The sequence below is a fragment of the Ricinus communis genome, chromosome 6, assembly GCF_019578655.1.
Source record: "Ricinus communis isolate WT05 ecotype wild-type chromosome 6, ASM1957865v1, whole genome shotgun sequence".
In the NCBI taxonomy this organism is placed as follows: domain Eukaryota; kingdom Viridiplantae; phylum Streptophyta; class Magnoliopsida; order Malpighiales; family Euphorbiaceae; genus Ricinus; species Ricinus communis.
In genome coordinates, this window is record NC_063261.1 from 26,553,493 (window position 1) to 26,575,764 (window position 22,272).

Sequence of the window (22,272 nt, forward strand, 5' to 3'; positions counted from 1 at the left end):
TTCGTTCTTATTTAAGGCTTGAATAGAGGAACATGGGATTTTGTATTCATGGAAGGTTTTGAATTGCATTCACAGGAAGGTTTTGAAATATAGGTTTCAACAAAATATATTTATGAAATCAACGCATGGAAATTATGCATGGAGAGATGGTTGTTTGATGAGATAGCAGCAAAAGATTTGGTTGCTTGGAATGTGATTATTACAATTTGTGTTAAAAGAAGAGGAAAAATGGTTGTGCAAGGAAATTACTGATATGCTATGAGCCTGGCTCTCAAATGCGAGTAACTTTTTTATTTTTTTGAAAAGATTTTCAATGTTAATAGAAATAATGTATATAACTTTAAATCTCAAATTTCTCATTTATGTCTTAATATCGTAAAGCAAAATATCAATCTTTTTATTTAAACGTCAACTTAGAGAGTTCGTGATACCAGCGGTAATAGTTTGAATGTTTAATTACACTTATTTAAATATAAAAAAAGAAAAAAAGATTTGGATAAAAAAAGGGTGCAAATTTAGAAATCCAATTATGATTTTTTTTCAAATCAAAAACTATATTATATTTGTCTGGGATTACCCTTCATTACCCAGAAGAACATGGGTAAAAAGGACAAAGCAACAGCAATAATCTGTTGCATTGCCCTGGACCACTGACGCGGTGCCGCCACAACTGGAGATAAAGAAAGTGTCATAAATACTAACCTCTCTATCCGGTCATACACAAATAATATATGTATTGAAGAACATGCACAAATATTTCATGCTCAAGAAATTATAATATGTATTTAATTTATTGTTCTGACCTAATAATAATATTTTCCTAGTTTGATATTTTCAGTACAGAGTTCTTTGGAAATGGGCGGAACCCAATCATACACAGGATTTATATGCTTAGGCTCGAATTGATCCATGTTTTAATTCAAAATCCACCTCAAAATAATATTTAAACAAAATAAATTGAGTTCAATTTTATGGGCTTTATAGAAAATTAATTTTTTAAATACTTTATTTTCTCCGCAAGTTGTAAGAAAATTGAGTTTTAATGATTTGCAAATTTTATTAAAGCAAATAAAATAAATTATATATATATATTATGATAAAGCTAACATGTAAGGTGTAAAATATTAATAATATTAAAATCTATTCTTTTTTCTTTTTAATGATATGATTATTAAGTGGAGCAAAAATCTAATCTGTGAACATGTCTATTTTTATATAAATTGACATAGATTCACTTACGCTTGAAATTGAACTAGAAAATGATTCGAAATAGTTTAAAATTAGGAGAATCTATTTAAGGCCATTTTTTATCTAATTAGTATTGGAACTCGCAATTCCAGTTCTAATTTCAAAAATAATTATTTAATTAATGAATTAATTTATGTAAGTTAATTAAAATTGACTGAAATTAGAACCATACATCAAAATCTATCAATTCTAAAAACTATAAAATCAAAATTTCACAACCATAAAAAATACGTGAAAGTTTAAGCTACTCGTTCATTCATGCATCAACTAGTCGTTTGTTCATGCATTGCATGATTATTTTATTATTTTAATTATAATAAAATCTGTAGATAAAATTTAATAAAAAAAATTAATATTTTAAAAATAACAGTGAACTAAATATTTTTGAATATTTTTCTTGATTTTTAATATTTTAAAATTTTGTTAGTATAATAATATTAAAATTAGTTTAGAATTATTTATTAATTAATTTTAATATTATATAAATTATAATTGATATTACTATCTTTTATAATTAGAAATTACTATATATTTAAAATTAAGTTGTTAATGAATATAATATTAAAAGTATTATTTGAAATATTATTTTTAAAATTAGAATATATGATATCTATATTTTGATACATAAAATATTTATTTTGACATGTATATTTATTTTTGATAAATATAATTTAAGTTTATGTATGATTTTATAAATTTTTTCTATTAATTTATTGATTAATAAATTATATTCCTAGTTAAACATTTAATTTTAAAAAATAACATATCAATTATATTCTAGTATCATATCTTATTCTAAGAAATAGCATATTAATTATATTTTAATAATATATTTAAAAATTTAATTTATTAATTATTAACTAATATAATATTAAAATATAATTAATAATGCTACTTTTAAAATGACATTAGAATAGTATTTAATTGAAAAATTAATCGGATAATTAATCTAAAATTAAAATATAATAATATATTTTTTTAGAATAGTATTAAAATTATTGGTTAATTAAAAAATTAATTTATTAATTAGTATAATATTAAAATATAATTAAATTATTTTTAATATTAGAATTAGTATTTAAATTATAAATATAATTATTAATAAATAAATAAATAAATAAAATTATAAAAATGAAAATCTGAATTCTATTTATCAGAAATAAATAAACATACTAAAATAAAAAAATTTATGTATTAAAATATAAATGTAAATTAAAATTGAAATCTTAAAATTTTTTGCATAATGTCCAATTGCCTCTGTATTAAAATAAATAAATAAAATTTGTTGTTAAAAAAAGAAAAAAGGAAAAGGATATATGAATGCCAAAAAAGCGACCACCAAAAAACATAAATATCCACAGTATGTAGTTTGACACAGTATCATAAAGGTACCGTTTGTTCGCGTATCAGATAAAACACCTCTTTCTACGCGCGTTTAATGAGATGTAAAAAACACGTGCCATTTGCTAATGGAGTTTGTCTGACACGAGCTACTTTTGCATGTGAGAAACAAGAAGTTTGTTATCCCTTATGTGGATTACCTTGCAAGGACAGGCTAACAGTGATAATGTTGCTTTCTGAAAAATCTCCATTTTTAGTTAATCTTTTTGTTAATTAAGATATATACATCTCTTTATTGGTAATTTAGGTGTTATAAATATATTTTAGCTATTTTTATATGGATTTCCTTATTATTCTTTTTTAATTTTCTATAGATTAATATTTTAATTAGTGATATTTTATTTAGTAAGAAATGATGTTTAGTTATATTATATTACAATTATAAATCATAGCATGTCAAAGTGATAAAGAAATGCAGAATGGATTCAGTGGAGTTTTAATAAGAAGAGGAAAAAGAAAAAAGAATTTAAATAAGGCATTGTTAAGAATGAGGATTTTAAAGTCCACATAAAATCATAACTCATACAATGAAGAAATTAGTTTTTATTCATATTTGATTCCATGAATTCATATAATCACCTAATTATATTCGTATGGATGTAAAATTTCACTACTAAAAAACCAGTGTTCGGTGATGAATGTTTCCGTTCATAAATGTGTTAAATGCGTCGGTATAATGTATTAGCGACAACATAGTTACGAGTGATTGTCGTCGCTTAAAAAAGCATCGTCACATCTATAACGACGTCTACAGTATCTGTCACTATATATGACGAAAACATATACTATTGCCATAGTTTAAGTCACCCGTTGCTAAAGCGTAGCCAACAAGGCGTCGTATCTTATTTATATGAATTGTGTTAGATTGAATATAAATATCCACTAATAAATCCTCTCATTATTTTTTTAGATTATTTATAGAATTATTTTTTAAAGATTTCAATAACATTTTTTCCTTCAAACTAAATGAGTTCACAAAATATAATTTTTACTTATAAAAATATACTTTTTTCCTTAAAACACCAACAAATTTACAAAAAAGAAAGTAGTATTTTTCCAAAAATAACATGACATGACAGAACCATTTACTGAAAAATAAAAAACATTATTTTTTTTTTTGCTTTTTTCTTCTTTACTCATTTTTTAAATTTTAAAAATTGTAATATGTATTATCAATGTAATTGCATTTTTTCAGATAGTCTATATTTTTAGTTAATTAAAAAATATACTTAATATTTTGAAATTCTAAAATTGCCATGATAACATGCTTTAATCATTATTTGTTTTGGATGCTTTCTATATCTCACTTATTTATTAAATTAAAATTATAAATAAATATCTTTTTAAATTAAAATATCAAATTTTGAAGCAATCATAACACATATTTTAAAAAAGAGGGAATGAATGAATCAACGAATGTATAGATTATCAAGCTTACTCTTTTCTATCACTCTCAAAATTCATTATTTTAATTTTTATTATTTATTTTTCATTTTCAATAGAATCATTTTTTTATTGGTTAATGAATTTATTCCAAAAAGATTATATATAATTAGTAATTAAATGCGCTCCTTTTATAAAGTATTATTTAAATTTGAAATCTTAGAGTTTGGAAATGAGTTTTGGTATAAGATAAAACTCATTGGTGTTTTTCACTTCTTTCTTTCTTTTTTATTCTTTTATTTCTGTTCTTACTAAGATTTTAGTCTACTATTAATCATCTTTTACATAAATGGTTCTTTTACTTGTTACATAACTTTTTAAGAAAATTTTTTAGTTATAGTAGCTCTTGAAAAACCTATTCTATATAACTAAAGGTAACCAAAAATTTTTAAAAAAATCAAACTGATCAAAATCGAACATCAATGACTTCGATCAGTAGAAAATAAATTATAAAAATATCTAACAAATAAAATATATAAATTTTAAATTTCAAAGTGAAACTTAAGAAGTTTCAGTTTGGCAATATTTATATCCCTATATAAGTCCCCTTAAAGCTCACATACAAAGATTAAGAAATAAGAATACTAAATTGTCTCAATTATAATAAAAAAATAATTTTATATAAGTAAAATATCAATTTATTATAATACATAAAATTTCTATTAAATTATTTTTCATTTTAGTGAATTTTTTTATATTTTCTACTCCATTAATACTTTCTCTCATAATAAATAAAGATAAAATTAGAAGAGAAATAATTAATACTTCAAATAACACTTAATTTAGAGTTAAAAAAAAAATCTTTTAGACAACATTTATTTCAAAATGGAGAAAATTATACATTATAATTTATAGAGGAGATGAATATCTAAATAGTTTAATTAAATTCATTAAAATTTAGTTTAATAATAAATAAAAAAGAAAATATAAAAATAAAAGAGATTTGTTATATGAAGTTTTTCTTTTCAATGAAATTATCATGTTTATTGTTCATAGAAATAAACGGATACATCTTGAGATATATTTGTATCACAATGAAAATAATTAAAAAATATAAAAATAGAAAAGATAAAAAAATTTCACCAAAAATTTCTTATGGGTTTTGCATGCTTCTTTTTGATAAATTTAATATAATAATATAAAAATAAAGCATTAAATTGATAATACATCAAAAAGCTATAAAAGAACTTTACCAAAGAGAAAGTGATGCTAATAAAATTGTATAGACAAAATTGAGAAAAATAAAGAAAAAGATAATCGTGTCAATTAAATTTATTTATAATAATAACAATAATAAAATTAAAAATAGTTCACCAAATTCAAATATTAATAATAATAAAAACTAAGGTATATAATCATAATAATAATAATAATAATAATATATTCAAAATAAATTCTTATTAGAAATATTTAAATTAACACTAACTAGATAAATGGATGGGTAAGGGTTTATATGGGTTATATAGGTTTGGATACCTATATAAACTTTAAATGAGTTATAAATGGATAAATGGGTTATTTAAGACCTACCCTCTTCATATTCAACCTATGCTCATCCATTTGCCACCTTTAAATCAAACACATTCGATATTAATTCAATAATTTTACATAAATATCCTAAAAAAAGTCAGAAATATCGTCTTTTTTATTTTCATTTTTTTTTTGAAATTCTAGGCTAAATGCATATTTAGATACATAAATTTAGATCATTTGATAATTTTTAATATATTAACTTTCAATATAATCTGATAAACGCCTCAACTTGTATTTTTGTGATATTATAAATACTTTTTGACACATAGCTTCATTCAACATGTCCATATGAATAATTATATATAAATGTTTTAAAGTTACCATAAAATAAAATTTAGATGTCTGTCAGGTTAAATTGAAAATTAAAAGTGTTTCGTGCACTATAAAAATATAGATTAAATGTTTGTTAAATTAAATTAAAAATTAATGTGCTATAGTGATTAAATGATCAAAGTTAAAGTATCTAATTATGCATTATGCTGAAATTTAATAATAAAAAAATAAAAATAAAAATATATTATTAGTTATTTGATATATATATTAAAATTTATTAAATTATATTTAGTATACATAGCTAATTTCTAAATTTTCTTTATATTTTTTAAGTCGGTTTTGCATATTTAAATTACTAACACAGTGTGTTCTTTCTATGTGGAACTGTGCATGTATTTGATTTATTTGTTAAAACCACCAAAGTATTTGATTTGGAAGATGGAGGCAGGGAATGGATTTAATTAAGCCAGCTATCATAGAAAGAGAAAAGCTTCCACATGGGAGCTATATAAATCCCATCATCCCAAGCAACTATCTGCCTATTTTTCTTCGACCCAGCCGGTCCACAATTTCTGGCCGGACAATAGCTAGCAGCGGCGGTCTTAAATTCCAGATCGCACTAAGCCGATATTAAAACCAATGCAATTAGAAGACAGACGAGTAGCTTACAAAAACTCCAAGAGTATTAGTGGCTAAGGTCATTCTTACTATTTTGTTTTTTAAAAAAGTGTAGAATTTATAATTATAACTTAAAAGACAAGCATTCAAATGATGGGCGATGACAAATGGGAATATAGTTAGGGCAGTTGAAATTACTAAAATAGTTATAACTGACGACTGAGTCATGATAGCTGCTGGATCACGTGCTTCTACTAACCCATCTAGGTTTTCAATCTATAATATAATATATAAAATCTTGAAAGAATATATTAAGTATATAAATTAATATATAAATGGTTAGTTGACTGAAGTTTTGGTGAAAAAGCATTTAGACTTTTTAAATTTAATTAATAAATTTTTTTAAATAGTTTATAGAATGATTAATATAAAATTTAGGAAAAATTTATTGTATTTCATATCACAAATTAAATTTGAATGTTATAGTTTTCATTTAAAAAATATTAAATTTTTTTATTCATTAATTATCGCTCTTTATTTTTTAATAAAAATATTTATCGGTCAAATAAGATAAAGAGTCAACTTTTATATTCACTCAAAAATATCATGAATTAATTTTTTTTATAACTTTAACTTTTTTTATTTTATGGAAAATAATTTATTTTTAGAAAAAAAACTGTAAGTATTTATTATTTATATATTTCTTCCATCTCACTTCCACAGTTTATTTTTGTTTTAATAAAATTAATTATTTTATAGATTATATTAATTATATTATTATATTTTTTTATAATATTTTTATTAATATTTTTAACATAATGCATAATAATCTAAATAATAAACGTACCAAGACATCTATTATCCATTTTACTTAATAAAATTTGAATGCCTTTCAGTTTAATTCATCTGTTAATTAAGACGGGGATATATATATATATATATATATATTCATTAATGAAAAGTATATTTGACAATTACTCATTAAACTAATAATTAAAAAAATATTAAATTTTAAAATAAAAAAATAACTATTAAAGTGTGACAGAGTATTGATAAATAATAAAAAACTAATAAATATTTTATTTATTATAACTATAATGTATCAAAAGCATTAAATAAACTTAACTAAAATCGTAAATACGAGTCTTCTTAATTATAATGTTTTATCAATTATAAAAATTCTTTTCAATTAGTTAAATTAATTTTAAATATTATATTAAGAAAAAACTAACTAACGTGAAGACTCCAGCAAATGCATGTAAAAAACACAAAAGGAAGCAAGAGTTTTTCAATTCTCAAAACAGCTACGTGTTTTCCAATAACTCACGTGGCTGATTTCTATTGGTGACTTTAAAGGAAGTACTTACAGTGAATAACAGAATGAAATTCTCGTCAAAAAAATAACCGTGATCAGGAAAGAAAAAAGAAAAAAGAAAAAGCATTCCAATAAATACAACTGTTTTTTCCAACTTCAAGAAACATAAAATCGGAACGACAGCAAAAGTTGTCTGTTATTTTCGCCATTGCCGTTCGTTGTTATCTTTTTACAGAGAATATAATAATATGTAATAAAAAATATATATAGTAGAGTAGACCCACATAATTGAGACTTTTTGGGTCCCACACTGGAACAACACCAATCCAATCCAATTCAATCCAAGTTGTTATGTTATGTTATGTTAACGATCCATTTCTGATCGTTGAAGCTTTCTTTGGCAAGATCTGCCATCCCTCTCTCTCTCTCTCTCTCTCTCTCATTTTCTAATTCACAAGAGACGCGTGCTCATTAACTTCTGTTTTTCATTTTTTTTTTCTCTTTGTCTACACATTGAGATTTTAGAGAATGTTCCTCTAATTCAACAGAGATCTACAGAGTTTTCTTGCGCAGGTAAAAGGAAAAACAATTTTGGATTTTTCTTTTTGGTTTCCTATACATTCGGCCAATTTTTTTTTTCTTGTTTGTCTCATTCTTTATCACTCTATTTTTTCTGTTGCTTTTCTGGGGTTTGTTTTCAAATTTGAAACTTGGAACTTGGTTTTATATTCTTTTTTTGTTGTTGAAGATCTTGCTATTTTGGCATGTGGGTTGTTTTGCATTTTGCTTGTTTTATTTGAGTAATTTGGTTTGAAGTTTCCTTTTTTTTTTTTTTTTTTCTTTTGTTTAGGAATGTGCTGTTCATGTATGTTTTATTATTTTGTTTCTATATATAGTACTCAATTCTCAATTGCTTGTGTGTATTTGCTTTTGATAGATCTAATTTTTTAATTTTCACTTTTCTTCCCTTAAAGTTTCCACCTTTGGTTGTTTTAACACATTTTGTAGTTAAATGACTTGGGTTCTTTGTTTTTTCTTCTTTGTGGTTTGGCCTCTGTAATTTCATTAACTTTCCTTGTGTTCTATTTTGATGTGTAATTTAAGATTGTGGTCAGTTAAAAATTACTTTACAATGCATTGTACACTTGAACCTGTAAATATCTCTGCATTAATTTTACTTTTATCTCTATGATTTTGTCTCACTTTGGTTTGAAACTTGGTTTATAGCCCAAGCAGGATGAGCGATTAAGAAATGGGGAAAAAAGGGGGTTGGTTCTCTGCTTTCAGGAAAGCTCTCAGTCCTAAGGTTTGTGTAACATTGTATCACCAATATATGTTATGTACCTTTGACTCTTTCAATTTTGTTGATAATGTAAAATCTAAAGTTGGATTACTTGTTTGTCTAACCAGAAATCCAAATCAAAGAAGCAAGAGAAGGATCCAGATCTAGTTGTTTCTTCATATGAAGAAACTGCATTAGCTGCTCCTGTGCCTCCTCCTCCTCCACCTCCCCCATTACCTCCTCCACCTCGCCCTGCAGAAGATGTTAAATTAACTGAAGCTGAGAGTGAGCAGAGCAAGCATGCATACTCTGTGGCACTTGCCACCGCTGTGGCTGCTGAGGCAGCTGTTGCTGCTGCCCAAGCTGCTGCTGAGGTTGTTCGGCTTACTAGTACGGCATGTTACTGTGGAAAATCAAGAGAGGAAGTAGCAGCTATTAAGATTCAAACGGCATTTAGAGGATACTTGGTACATTCCATTTTACTTTCCTTTTTTACTCCAAATTCAACAATTATTTATTTATTTATTTTTTTTCAATTATAATGTGCAGATGTTTATGGGTGTTGTAATCAGGCCTGTTTCATGTACATTCACATTTTCTTAAATCTTTTATTGGGGGAGGGGATGTATTAGAAATAATACCAGTTAATATTATCATTTTTTTTTTGTCATTTTGACTGCCTAAAACAAGGACATCATCATTTGGTTGATGTTCGGAGTTCTTGATAATTAATTTAGTCTTAGCTTTCTCATTCAATATATGTATCAATATATGTTTGAACATGCGTGCATACATGTGTGCGTGTTGGTTGTTGAAATGTGAAGTATCTTAGCACTTCTCATAATGTCATTTTCACTGAACTATGACGTTAAGCATATAGAAAATATACCATGCTAATTGAAAGGCACTGAGTATGTCGTAATTGAAAGGCACCTATTTTATACATGTGTGTGTGTTGGTGTTGAAATGTGAAGTATCTTAGCACTTCTCATAATGTCATTTTCACTGAACTATGACGTTAAGCATATAGAAAATATACCATGCTAATTGAAAGGCACCGAGTATGTCGTAATATTATCTCCATATATATTTCATTTATAAGCAGCTATGCTACATATATAAAATAGGTTCTTGCTTTTCTGATTTTCAGGCAAGGAGGGCATTGCGAGCTTTAAGAGGGTTGGTGAGATTGAAGACATTGATACAAGGCCAATCTGTCCAACGGCAAGCGGCTAACACGCTGCGGGCAATGCAGACTCTTGCTCGTGTGCAGTCTCAGATTCGTGCAAGAAGGGCCAGAATGTCAGAGGAGAACCAGGCCCTCCAACGGCAGCTCCAACAAAAACGTGAAAAAGAGCTTGAGAAGTTGAGATCTGCTGTAAGTGTGCTCATTTCATACATCATAACTTCAAAGGACTTATCTTCTTCATCTGTAATCGTGCGATAGCTATATCATCTTCCTTTTTGGTTCATTTCTTGATATGGTATGCATATGTCACCTGATCTTTTCCTGCTAGCATCTTAACAAAATTAATTGTGAATTATACTCTTGCTTTTCACTTGTGATTCATGCTTTCCCACTCTGAAGCTAAATTTATCTTATTAGGGCGAGTTTGGCATTGAGATTGGAAAAGTGCTTTTCCAACTTCATTTTTTACTTTGAATGATTTTTTGAGTTTTGAGAATTGCTTTTGCAAAAAGCAGGTGAATGAATGCTTTTGCTAAAAGCAGGTTTGAGAAATTCAGTTTATAAAAAATTTAAAAAATTAATATATTAATTTAAAAGTTCCCAGACCTGCTTTTTAAATACCCAACAACAATTCCAAACGCACCCTTAGTCTAAAATCTGGATTCTAGAAAGTAGCAACAAACTACCGGTTTCTTAGATGTTAGCCGATTAGTTTCAGTTTTGCCCTTTCCCTGTTACTAGTTCTGGTTTATTGTTTTGTTTTTACTTTTTATTTTATTTTATTTTTAGTACACTTTCTTTTTTTCTAAAAGAAATTTTAAAATAAATTCTTCATTTTATTTATCTAAAAAATGGAAACATTGTCCTTTCTTTGCCTGGAAGTTTTTAAAATATCTTGTGCTAGGATAGAATGCTAACTTTCATGTACTTTTGCATCAGATTGGAGAACAGTGGGATGATAGTGCTCAGTCAAAGGAGCAAGTTGAAGCAAGCATATTGCACAAGCAAGAAGCAGCAATGAGGCGAGAAAGGGCATTGGCTTACGCGTTCTCTCATCAGGTAATAGAGTGGATGTTAAACGTTGATATATGCAAATAACATGCTTTTTCTTTTTCTTTTCTAACCTTATTGCTCCACCTTCTCCCTTTTGTTTTTCTTATATTTCGCATCCTTACAGGGGGAGGAGTTAAGAGTAGAATTAATTATTCTTCCAATTATTGCATGTAGTTTTATGATTAATTGGGTATGATTTAAATGGTAACCAAAAATAATTTGGTATGTAATAGTTCATGATTCGTGTTATAAACTATCCAACCAATATTATGTTAAGTGCAAACCTTGGTTTTACTTTTAGCAATAAATTGCTCTTCAGATGTATAATGACCAGAAGCTATCTAAATCTCAATCTTATACCAAACTTCATTAGATTTATGGGTAATCTTATGACATGCGAAATGTGGATGAACTCTACAATATTAGCAAGTGTATTTTCTATATAGCTGGACAATCTACATGCTTACTTAGGGCCCATTTAATCTTTTGATTCGAAGCTTTCATAACTAACACAAGTTGCTTTTTGGAACAGCAAGCGTGGAAGAACTCTTCAAAATCAGCAAATGCAACATTTATGGATCCAAATAATCCTCATTGGGGTTGGAGTTGGTTAGAAAGATGGATGGCAGCCCGACCTTGGGAGAGCCGTAGTACAGTAGACAATAATGACCGAGCTTCTGTTAAAAGCACAATGAGCCGTGCCTTATCTATTGGGGAAATCAGCAGGGCTTACTCTCGACGTGATCTCGACCATGATAAGCCTTCACCTGGTGCCCAAAAGTCTACTCGACTTCCCAGCCGTCAATCCCCTTCAACCCCCCCATCCAAAGCACCTTCGACCTCATCAGTAACAGGGAAAATCAAGCCACCAAGTCCAAGAGGTAGTGCTTGGGGTGGGGATGATGACTCAAGGAGCTTGTTCAGTGTCCAGTCTGAGCGCTATCGGAGGCACAGCATAGCCGGATCATCAGTGCGAGATGATGAAAGCCTTGCTAGCTCGCCATCAGTACCAAGTTACATGGCACCCACACAGTCAGCAAAGGCGAAATCTCGCTTGCCAAGCCCATTGGGGGTAGATAAGGATGGCACACCAGATAAGGCATCAGTGGCATCCGCAAAGAAACGGCTTTCGTTCTCTGGTTCACCAGCTGGATTAAGGAGGCATTCTGGTCCTCCTAGAGTGAATTCCAGTATCATGAACAACATTGAAATGCACATAGAAGAGCAAGTTAACAAAGGAGAAAGCGGCAGGTAGCACAGGGGGACAGGCATAGAAATTTCATTATAGGTATTAATGAGAAAAAGATTTCAAAAGAACAAATAAACTATCAGTTCAGACCTTGATACCTGCATCCATTTTCTTCAGCAACTACTCCTTTTTAGAAGCTTGGAGGGGGAAAAAGAGGGAATAAAACTGTTTTTTTTTTTTTTATCACCACCACCAACACATCACCTTTTCATTCATCTAAACAAAATGTATTTGTTATGTATTATGTAGTAGGATTCTGTTGAGGATGATAACCATTTGATTTGTTTAGTCGTAGAGTTCTGAGTTTGGCTTTTCCACTGTGTTACCCTGTTGAATTTGTGAAGAAAACTTCCTGTAGTGTTTTCATAAAGATTTTCCTTCCACAGTGATTTACATTTACTGAATGAAGTTCATTTGTTTTGTTCTTTCTTGTAACCATCCAAATTGGGTTATTCTTGCTTCTTAGGAACCACTTTTATGGAGAATTTCACATTTTCAACATGCGGACCTATTGCTAGCCTCTGAAGAACTTGGGGATGTCATGCTCCACAGATTTGTAATTTTAATTTCCACATTACGGATGAGCTTTCATCTTCAATGAATGTCAAGAAATGACTTTTCATCTTTAATAAATGTCTAAAAATGATTGCTACTATTGTCATGGTCCATTCAACCTCACATAAAAAATAGTTAATAATATAAAAATTCGGAATTAATATGTTGAAACGTAATGCAATTTAAAATGCTAAAATTAGAGATCGCTTAGCCTCAGATTTTGATATGACTTGAATTTGAGTCCATTTTTTATTAAAAAGATTTCCATTGTGATAAAAAATGTTTCTTATTCTTTGAAATAATAGATTTTTTAGTACTTAAGCATGAATTAAGTTAATTACAGAATAATAAATAATTGCTGCACATAGCGATGTGGCACGATCGGATTGGTGGTGTATATCACCTTAACAGACAGAAACACACACCAGATCCGGCAAGATGATGATCAACCACTTTCTTCAGCAACCGAGAAGCAGAAACATTTGCAACTAAAAGAATTTCGAATGAAACTCGAAAAAATTCTCTCTTCAAAATATCAGATCCAACAAAAATGGTAAATACTCAAATCATAATTTCTCTATTCTTTATCACTTTAATTCCAGATTTCAGTACATTTACATATTAATACAGTAATTAAAATGAATTAATGGAACTGTAGATGTGTATGATCAGGCAACACCCTTTTTCGCTGGGCTTGCAGTGGCAGCTGCTGCACTTGCTGGTAGATATGGAATTCAAGCTTGGCAAGCATTCAAGGCTCGACCTCCTAAGCCTAAATTTCGCAAATTCTATGATGGTGGTTTCCAGCCTAAAATGACTAGAAGAGAAGCTGCTCTTATTCTTGGTATTAGGTCATAAATTCTTCTATATCTTTCCTTTCTCCCCCTCAGAGCTGTACCCATTTAATGTTGTTTCCTTTTCTGAATTGGGTTTTCTTTTTTGTTAGTATTAAGCATACGCATGATTCAAGCATTGATGGATTTGCTAATCATATATTATGGATAATAATGATTTTTGAGGTTGAGCTACATGTCCGTTGGTTGCTACAGTTTAAGACACAGTTTGGATTTTAGGAGTTGGTGATGATATTATGTTTGTTCTTCTTTTTAAATTTATCATACTGTCAAGTTTAGGGATTGTTTCTAATTGCTTAGATTCAATCACAACAGATGATAGTATTATAGTAGAAAATGATGAAGATTTGAAAAACTTAGAAAGACCTGACTTTGGGAAATGAGGAAGCTAAGAGACCCATACTCTCTGGTAATTTAAATATTTGTTTCTCATCTAGATCTATGTCGTCGATTAAAAACCTTATAAGATGTTTTCTTTCTATCATGTGAAAATGAACCTATTATGGTGGAGGTTTCTTTTTCAGCAGTTCTCCAAATGTGCCCAATGCCCTTGCTAACAGGGCTTTTGGAATGACACTTGAAAGAGGGAAGAAGATGCTTAAGTGCATTTCTAGCATCGCAAACAATTGTTTATGCTTCAGAACGGTGAAATTATTTATAGTGTAAATAGGACTACCATATGGACTGGAGGAATATATTTCATGCTCCAAATTGATGATTATTAGGGAGTTGCTTGTATTTACCGAAGAGCTCTGCCATCATGTTATATACTTGCTTTAGTTTCTTCTCTGTTGGAAATAAGTTATTCTGTCCTTTGATATGGTCTAACAGGGAGAATGCGACAGCGGATAAGGTCAAGGAAGCACATAGAAAAGTAATGGTAGCAAATCATCCTGATGCTGGCGGTAGCCATTACCTTGCTTCTAAGATCAATGAAGCCAAAGACACGATGCTTGGAAAGACGAGGGATGGTGGATCTGCTTTCTAACATATCGGAGATTCGTCAGATTGCCTCCTTGGAGTAGAAAGTGAGTTCTCCGTTCTATTGAAGTATGTTGTTTTGGTTGAAGTCTTGCTTTAAGCTGTCCAGTCTTTTTGTAGGATAAGACATGACAAATTGTATTTGTATGCTTAGCCATCTTTGAAATGGTAGCATCTTTTCTTAGTAGGCATTTGCCTTGCCTGAAATAGCTTTAACTACTGAAAATTTTACTTTAGGTGCTATAAACCCTTCTTGTTTAGGTTCACAATTTGTTTTATTTCACTTATCCTAAATGAATCAAATGAATGGTTTAAGTTTAAATGCAAAATGAATCAAATCTTACTTCATAAAAAATTTTGACCAGATAAAATGAAATTCTTGGAGGTGTTCTGGTTTTCCGAATCACAATTTGGGGACCTTTATTTTGAGTGATATCCTTCAAGGTGATTTTGATAATGTCCTATAAACATTTTCTTTTAATAACTGTAAATAGAAAATACTACTTTGTTCATTTATTGTATTATGTATGTGAACCAGTAAAATATTTGGCATGGAAGCTAGCATTTTAGCTTTATAAATAATGTACAAAATACAGAAAACGTACTCTGATCATGCAAAGATAGTCATATTTTAGCCACTCTTTTCTTATTTTGTGATGTTAGGGGAAATTATTGCATGATTCTTTGGGTTCCTTGTTGCATGAATTTTGTTCAGAAAACTGTATTAAGTGTCAAAATAGCTTTCTGATTAATTGATCAAAATTTTCTTTTACCTCCAAGCAAAAAAGCAGACTTGCCATCTTATGCTTACTCTAAGGTAAACTTGCATGAAAGCTAATAATTATTAGAAAAGATGATTTCATTAATTAGTTTAAGATAAATATCCTAATTCACTTCTTATTAATAGCTGTACATGTTGCTTGCTTTAAAAGAAAAGCTTAATTCCTTTTGATAGGAAATAGGATCCAAGCCCTAGCTAGCCACTGCATATTGATCATACTTTCTATTATGAATGTATTAAGAGTTGGAGTGAACTAATGTATAATTAATTTTAAGTGTTAAGTTGATCTTGGAGGGAAGTAAAGGATATTATGTCCGAAAACAGGGAGTGATATGTGTAAGAAAGATTATTTGAACCATATTTTTGTGGCCCAATAATTAAGGCTCAAAATATTATTATATCAACCTGAATTTGACCCGAAGTACTTAATTACTGAATTAAATTTAATTAATTAAAATTTCTCAATTAATTCATTTAATTTACGTGATTATTGAGAAAAAGACAAGGACAATAAGATGGAGGGAGATTTAAGAAAATGGAAGTTACTTTGAAGCTCCACTTCTCTCGATAGCAGTTAGATAAGTTGGTTTGTAGAGTAGCTTTATGCAATTTGAAGCTAGCAAAGAGTATTTATGCAACACAGTTGGAGGACAAAAAGGAAAAGAGAGAAGGAAAACAATTACACGATGAATCAGACACAAATAAGAACAACACCGATAAATATTCAAGAAAAAGGTGTCTTTTTTTTTTTACAAATAAAGTTTTTATTGTATCTTTATTTCTCAAGCAATTTATCTTTTTGTTGTTGGATATCTCCTCATACACATTTCGGTCGCACACATCTCCTCCAGTGAGTTACAGAAAATTACAGTTATTTTAATAAAACATCAAATAAATTATGGTAAAAGCATTTTAGATCTACAATCACCCGGAAAGAAAGTCAGAAAAATATAATAAAATACAATATTAGTTCGTGTACTATATACACGTGGCATGCCTAAACTAATTTTAGAGTGAACAAAAATATTTGTCTTGTTTGGTTGATAGCAAATGGTTGCAATGCAAGGGGGTTAGTATCAAAACAGAGTGAAAAGTAACATAGAAATTTAGGGAGTCGTTTGGTATGTGAGTGAGTAACGAGAGAAAGTAGGGATTTTTTACTAAAGTAAGTAAAAAGAAAGAAAAATCCATATATATATATATATATATATATATATATATATATATGTTTATGTTGGCTGAGCTATGCGCTTTTGTGACAGGTGGGAGTGGTTGGAAATTCATCTACACAAGATCAACAGTGGATTGTCGCCATCGACATACTCAAAGTTCAATCTCAAATTTGATGTCAGGCTCGTCAACACTTACAATGTCGATCATTTTGATGTCTGAATGTAAGTAAAACATATAGCTGAGGAAATATTTCCTACGCAAACAGACAACTCGACTTCCTGGATGAGTAGAACCATAGCTGTCTTGTCTTGGTCAGTTATTATTCAAACATATTTTATCCTATTTAAACAAATATTTAACAGATTACATTTTAAAATTTAAGAGATAATTTTTAATATAAAAGAATTATGAAATTTGAAATTGATATAATAACTGATTAAATTTTTAAATATATGAGAACAATAAGATTTAAAACCCTACTATTTGAAAAGCTAAAGCCTTACAAGTCTTAAACCTTAAGATTTTAAAAAATTTAAAACCTCATAAAAAGACACAAACCCTAAAGAATTCCTCAAATTGAGCATTGCAAAATTAATATTTATCAGAAGAGATTGTTACATTTAAACTTATAATCTAAGAAAACATTCTCTGAAATATGGTAATAAACAAAATTGCATTTTTATTTAAGGATTTGTTAGAATAGTTTCCTTATTTGGGTTAAAATATATTTCAACATTTATATTATAAATATTTATATTATGGTATATATATCTTTTCAATAAAATTAAATTAACAAACAGTTTAAATAATTAACATTCTATATATATATAATAAATATAAATTAATAAATATTTAATATAAAATCAATAAACATAAATTATTTTTTCAAAAAAAAAGATTTACACGAGCATATGACGCGCGGATCAATATTTGGCACAGACACTAACATAATTTTTTTATAAACAAAATAGCATCGGTTCGAGTACATAAAGCTATAAAGATCCATTTTATAATTTATGCCTTTTCACAGACTGAACAAAAAAATACTCTCAACTAGAAAGCAAAACACAAATATCTGAAATAATCGAACCAAACTCTCACATATCTAGATTTGAAAAATTAATGGCATCCACTGCTTGCTTGGAGTAGAGCTCAAAAATCACTTGTGTATAGTGTAGACTCTTAACCCACGAAATAGCTTCCCACAAAGCCTTTGCTTCAGCTTCCTTAGACGTGCATGTACCATGCATAGAACGAGAATCACAAGACAGCAGTTGACCAATCTCATCACGAAGGATGAAACCCATACCAACCATCCTAGTCTATGTATTATTGGAAGCATCTGAATTGCACTTCAGAAACGTGGCAGGGGACGACACCAACGAGCAGTACCTAACACCGTAGAAATGGAGGAGGTTCAACGTTTATTCAACTTCACAGCCACCCATTCTCTTACAGACTCAACAGCTTTAGTTACACAAACTTCACGAGGCAACATAGAGTTTGACCAGAGTTTGCAGTTACGCTATTCCAAATTGCCCAAAGCACTATACATAGCTTCACATTCAACTCCCTACTTCCATTTGCAAGACACAAAAATAGTCAGAGATAGAAGTAACCACAGTGGAGGGAAAAAACAGACCAGCAAAATTTTAAAACACCGTAAAGCAGAAGGGCATAAAATAAAAGAGTGGACAACATCCTCATCAATAACATTGCAGATCGGACACGACACATCAACATTCATCCCTCTCCTATTAAGATTATGTCCTAAAGGTAAATTTCCCCTACAAAGACGCCAGACAAAGGAGAGAATTTTTGGAGGTAAGTCCAAAGCCCAAATCCCATCCCAATTCCCAGTAACATGATGATCCGCACCATTAAAGACAGAATCCATGGCTACTGATACCCTGATTTCACAGTATACCGCCCATCTATGCTAAAGTGCCAGATTAATTGATCATTTACAGTCCCTTGCTCAACCAAGATACTAGATATCTCTCGCACATCGCGATCATTAAAAATCTCCTGCAACATCTTAATATCCCATTCCTTACTGCCAGGGATCCGAAGGTCATGAACCTTAAGCTCTCGGAAGAAAGGCAACATAGGGGTTTCCACCCTAAAATTCTCAAAATTCTGTAGCCAGCAGTCAGACCAAACATTAATAGGTTCACCATCTCCAATTCACCACCTGCACCCATTCAAAAGCACACACCTAGCACTCCAAATACTACGCCAAGTAAAACTGGGATTATGGCCAATGTTTGCCGAAAGAAACTCCCCTCTAGGGTAGTTTGTTGCCCTGAGGATCAAACTAAAAAGAGTATTTGGTTTAGAAATGAGATTCCACCCTTACTTAGCCAACATTGCAAGATTAAAGCCCTGAAGATTCCTAAACCCGAGTCTACCATGTTCTTTCCTAATACAAAGCTTGTCCCATGAAAGCCAATTGATCCTACCTTTCCCATCGCCTTTCGAACCACACCAAGAAGAGTTCATCATCCTCTAGAGTTCCTCACACAGAGAACTAGGAATTAGAAAAGAACTCATACAATATGATGGTATCGCCTGAGCTACAGAGCGAAGAAGCACCCCACGCCCTACTTGAGAAAGCAACTTGCTATGCCATCCTTGAAGGCGTTGCCATAACCTCTCCCTCAAAAAACTAAAGATAACACGCTTCTTCCTCCCAATCAAGGATGGAAGCCCCAAGTAACGACCTGTATTAAGAGGGAAAGATACACCCAGGATAGAAGAAATAGAGGACCTCAACCCATTATTGACATTAGAGCTGAAAAAGTACCCGATTTTTGAAAATTTATAGCTTGACCCGACAACTCCTAATATTTCAAAAGAATATTCTTCAGGCTCAAACACTCCTTCTCTTTAGCTTTAAAGGAGAATAAGCTATCGTCTGCAAAGAAAAGGTGGGATACACTCGGTCCTTGTCTACAAATTGTCACCCCATGAACGTCACCTTTTCTCTCCGCTTGTCTGATCATAGCAGAAAGACCCTCAGTATACAAGATGAAAAGGTAAGGAGAAAGGGGATCCTCTTGCCTCAAACCCCTGTTAGGAATAATAGACCCCACTCTGTCACCGTTAACCAACACCGAGTATTGAACAGTTGATACTCATAACATAATCTAACTAACTCATCTGTCACCAAACCCCATCTTAGTCATCACTACCTGTAAATAAGACCGGCTGACGCTGTCATAAGCTTTACTGATATCTATCTTAAGAGCCACATCACCAACCTTACCCTTTCTCCTGCACTTCATTGCATGTATAATCTCAAAAGCAGCAAGCACATTATCCGTCACGGCACGTCTAGGAACAAAAGCAGATTGAGAAATAGAAATCAAGTCAGGCAGGACCTTCTTTAACCTATTTGACAAAACCTTTGCAACTATTTTATATAAGACATTACATAAGGCTATAGGCCGAAATTCATTCATAACAGATGGGGTATCACGTTTAGGCACTAAGACAATCGACGTGCCACTAAGAGAAGGTGGAAACTCACAGTTTTGGAGCCACGAGACAACATTATGGAAAATTAAATCACCCATCAAATCCCAAAATATGCTGATAGAATGTTGGATTGAAGCCATCCGGACCAGGGGATTTATCAGGGTGCATTTGTGGAATAGCATCATGAAATTCCTATGAGGAAAAAGGAGCAAGCAACCTTGCATTTTGCGAAGATGATACAGATGGTAGCTGACCCTCAATATCTAAGGTTGATACCGCCACACTACCATCGAACAAGTTAGCAAAATAACTACCAGTAATCGAACGTAATCCAGCTTGGTCAGTAACCCACAAACCATTATCCGAAGTCAACCCACTAATGGTATTTCTTCTTTTACGGGCAGAGGCCATGCTATGAAAAGATTTCGAGTTCATATCATCCCCCCTCCAACCAAAACGCCTTAGCCCTTTGCTTCCAAAACACTTCGTCATTTTTCAAAACAGTAGCTAAAGCTGATTTTAACGACTCCAAGTGCTGAATATCATCATCTGAATCCACAAGCCGTTTTTGCTCAATCTTTGATTTTAGAGCTGAAATTCTCAACTTGAATTGACCTGACAAATCCCTACCCCACTAAGTCTGCTTATTAGCACAAGAAACTAATATAGCTATGTAAAGCTGTCGATAAAATGAAAAAAAAAGAATCGTCGCTAATAGCGTAGGCAAAATGACGTCATATTTCGTATTAACAACGGAAGAATGTTATGGTTAAACCGTCCGTATAAAAAGCCATCATTATGCCGCCAGTAATATTATTCAAATTTTTTCTTTTTAATTATTAAATGTTGTTGCTAAACAGCCATCGATAAGCTACCGCTAAATGGTTGTTGCTATGTTGTCGGTAAGTTGTCGGTAATATTTTTCTATTTTTTTATTTAATAAATATTTGTTGCTAATTCGTCGCTATTTTAATTTTTACTTTTTTAGCCCTCATTAAATGCTTGAATTATTTTTCTAGAATTTTATAATTAATAACAATATAATATTAATTATAATTTACTAATTAATAAATTAGAATTAAAATATATAATTAAATTTGTTATATACTAAAATATATTTAATGCAACTACAATCAATTACAAATAAAATATTATAAAATAATAATAAGTTTAAAATATAAAAAATGAACTAAAAGTAATAATGTACAATGTATCATGTTCTAAAAACTCTTAAATGTCTAATATGAAGTAGTGGAAAAGGAGGAGTCATCAAGATCGTCAGCTGGAGGATTAGGCGTAATAATACCAAAAGATGTGCTAGTACCAAACATGTGTTGCATTGTTCGCCCAAGTTCTATGGTTGTCGTGCTCTAAATCCAGCTCTGCTCGAAGCTCGTGCATGAGCGCCTTCCACGACCAATCAAAAGAAGTGCTGCTTGAACTGTCGAAGCCATGGGGCTAGGTGAATGCCTATGATCTTAGGCCGTAAACGTGCTACTTCTTCTCACCTTCGACAATGTAGACGAACAACTATGACATATCAATTGGTAGAGGATGGGAAGAACCCTCGCCGGGCTAAGATGCAGTAGCTGCTCGTGCCTCCACATAATCTTGAAGGTTGTAAAATAAAATTAATTATTACCAAATAATATTAAAATATTTATAAATAATTATTATTTATTTATAAGTATAGAAGTAATTTACAACAATATGCTCGGACTTATAGTTGATGAATTGCCCGTCGGACTTGCTATGCAACTCCTTGAACAGCTCATAAGTGGTAGGATCACAACCCAACTCAGTGGCCTAAACAAAAGAAAAAGAAAAGATTAAATTAATTAGCT

At 30.4% G+C, this 22,272-nt stretch overlaps 2 protein-coding genes across 3 annotated transcripts; both read left to right on the forward strand.

Annotated features, from left to right (window-relative positions):
• Positions 1 to 8,100: 8,100 nt before the first annotated feature.
• Positions 8,101 to 13,031, forward strand: LOC8264245 (protein IQ-DOMAIN 3-like). 2 transcript variants are annotated; one of them, XM_048376072.1, is made up of 6 exons: positions 8,101 to 8,404; positions 9,068 to 9,137; positions 9,242 to 9,580; positions 10,264 to 10,491; positions 11,242 to 11,361; positions 11,888 to 13,031. In XM_048376072.1, the coding sequence occupies exons 2-6, from the start codon at positions 9,084 to 9,086 to the stop codon at positions 12,608 to 12,610; spliced, it is 1,464 nt and encodes a 487-aa protein (XP_048232029.1). In that variant the 5' UTR covers positions 8,101 to 8,404; positions 9,068 to 9,083; the 3' UTR covers positions 12,611 to 13,031. The 2 variants fall into 2 exon arrangements, with proteins under 2 accessions (XP_048232029.1, XP_048232028.1); XM_048376071.1 differs by having other exon boundaries at positions 8,103 to 8,404; positions 9,059 to 9,137.
• Positions 13,032 to 13,552: 521 nt separating this feature from the next.
• Positions 13,553 to 17,329, forward strand: LOC8264244 (mitochondrial import inner membrane translocase subunit TIM14-1). Its single transcript, XM_002529662.3, has 4 exons — positions 13,553 to 13,712; positions 13,832 to 14,010; positions 14,845 to 15,041; positions 17,038 to 17,329. The coding sequence occupies exons 1-3, from the start codon at positions 13,710 to 13,712 to the stop codon at positions 14,999 to 15,001; spliced, it is 339 nt and encodes a 112-aa protein (XP_002529708.1). The 5' UTR covers positions 13,553 to 13,709; the 3' UTR covers positions 15,002 to 15,041; positions 17,038 to 17,329.
• Positions 17,330 to 22,272: the final 4,943 nt, after the last annotated feature.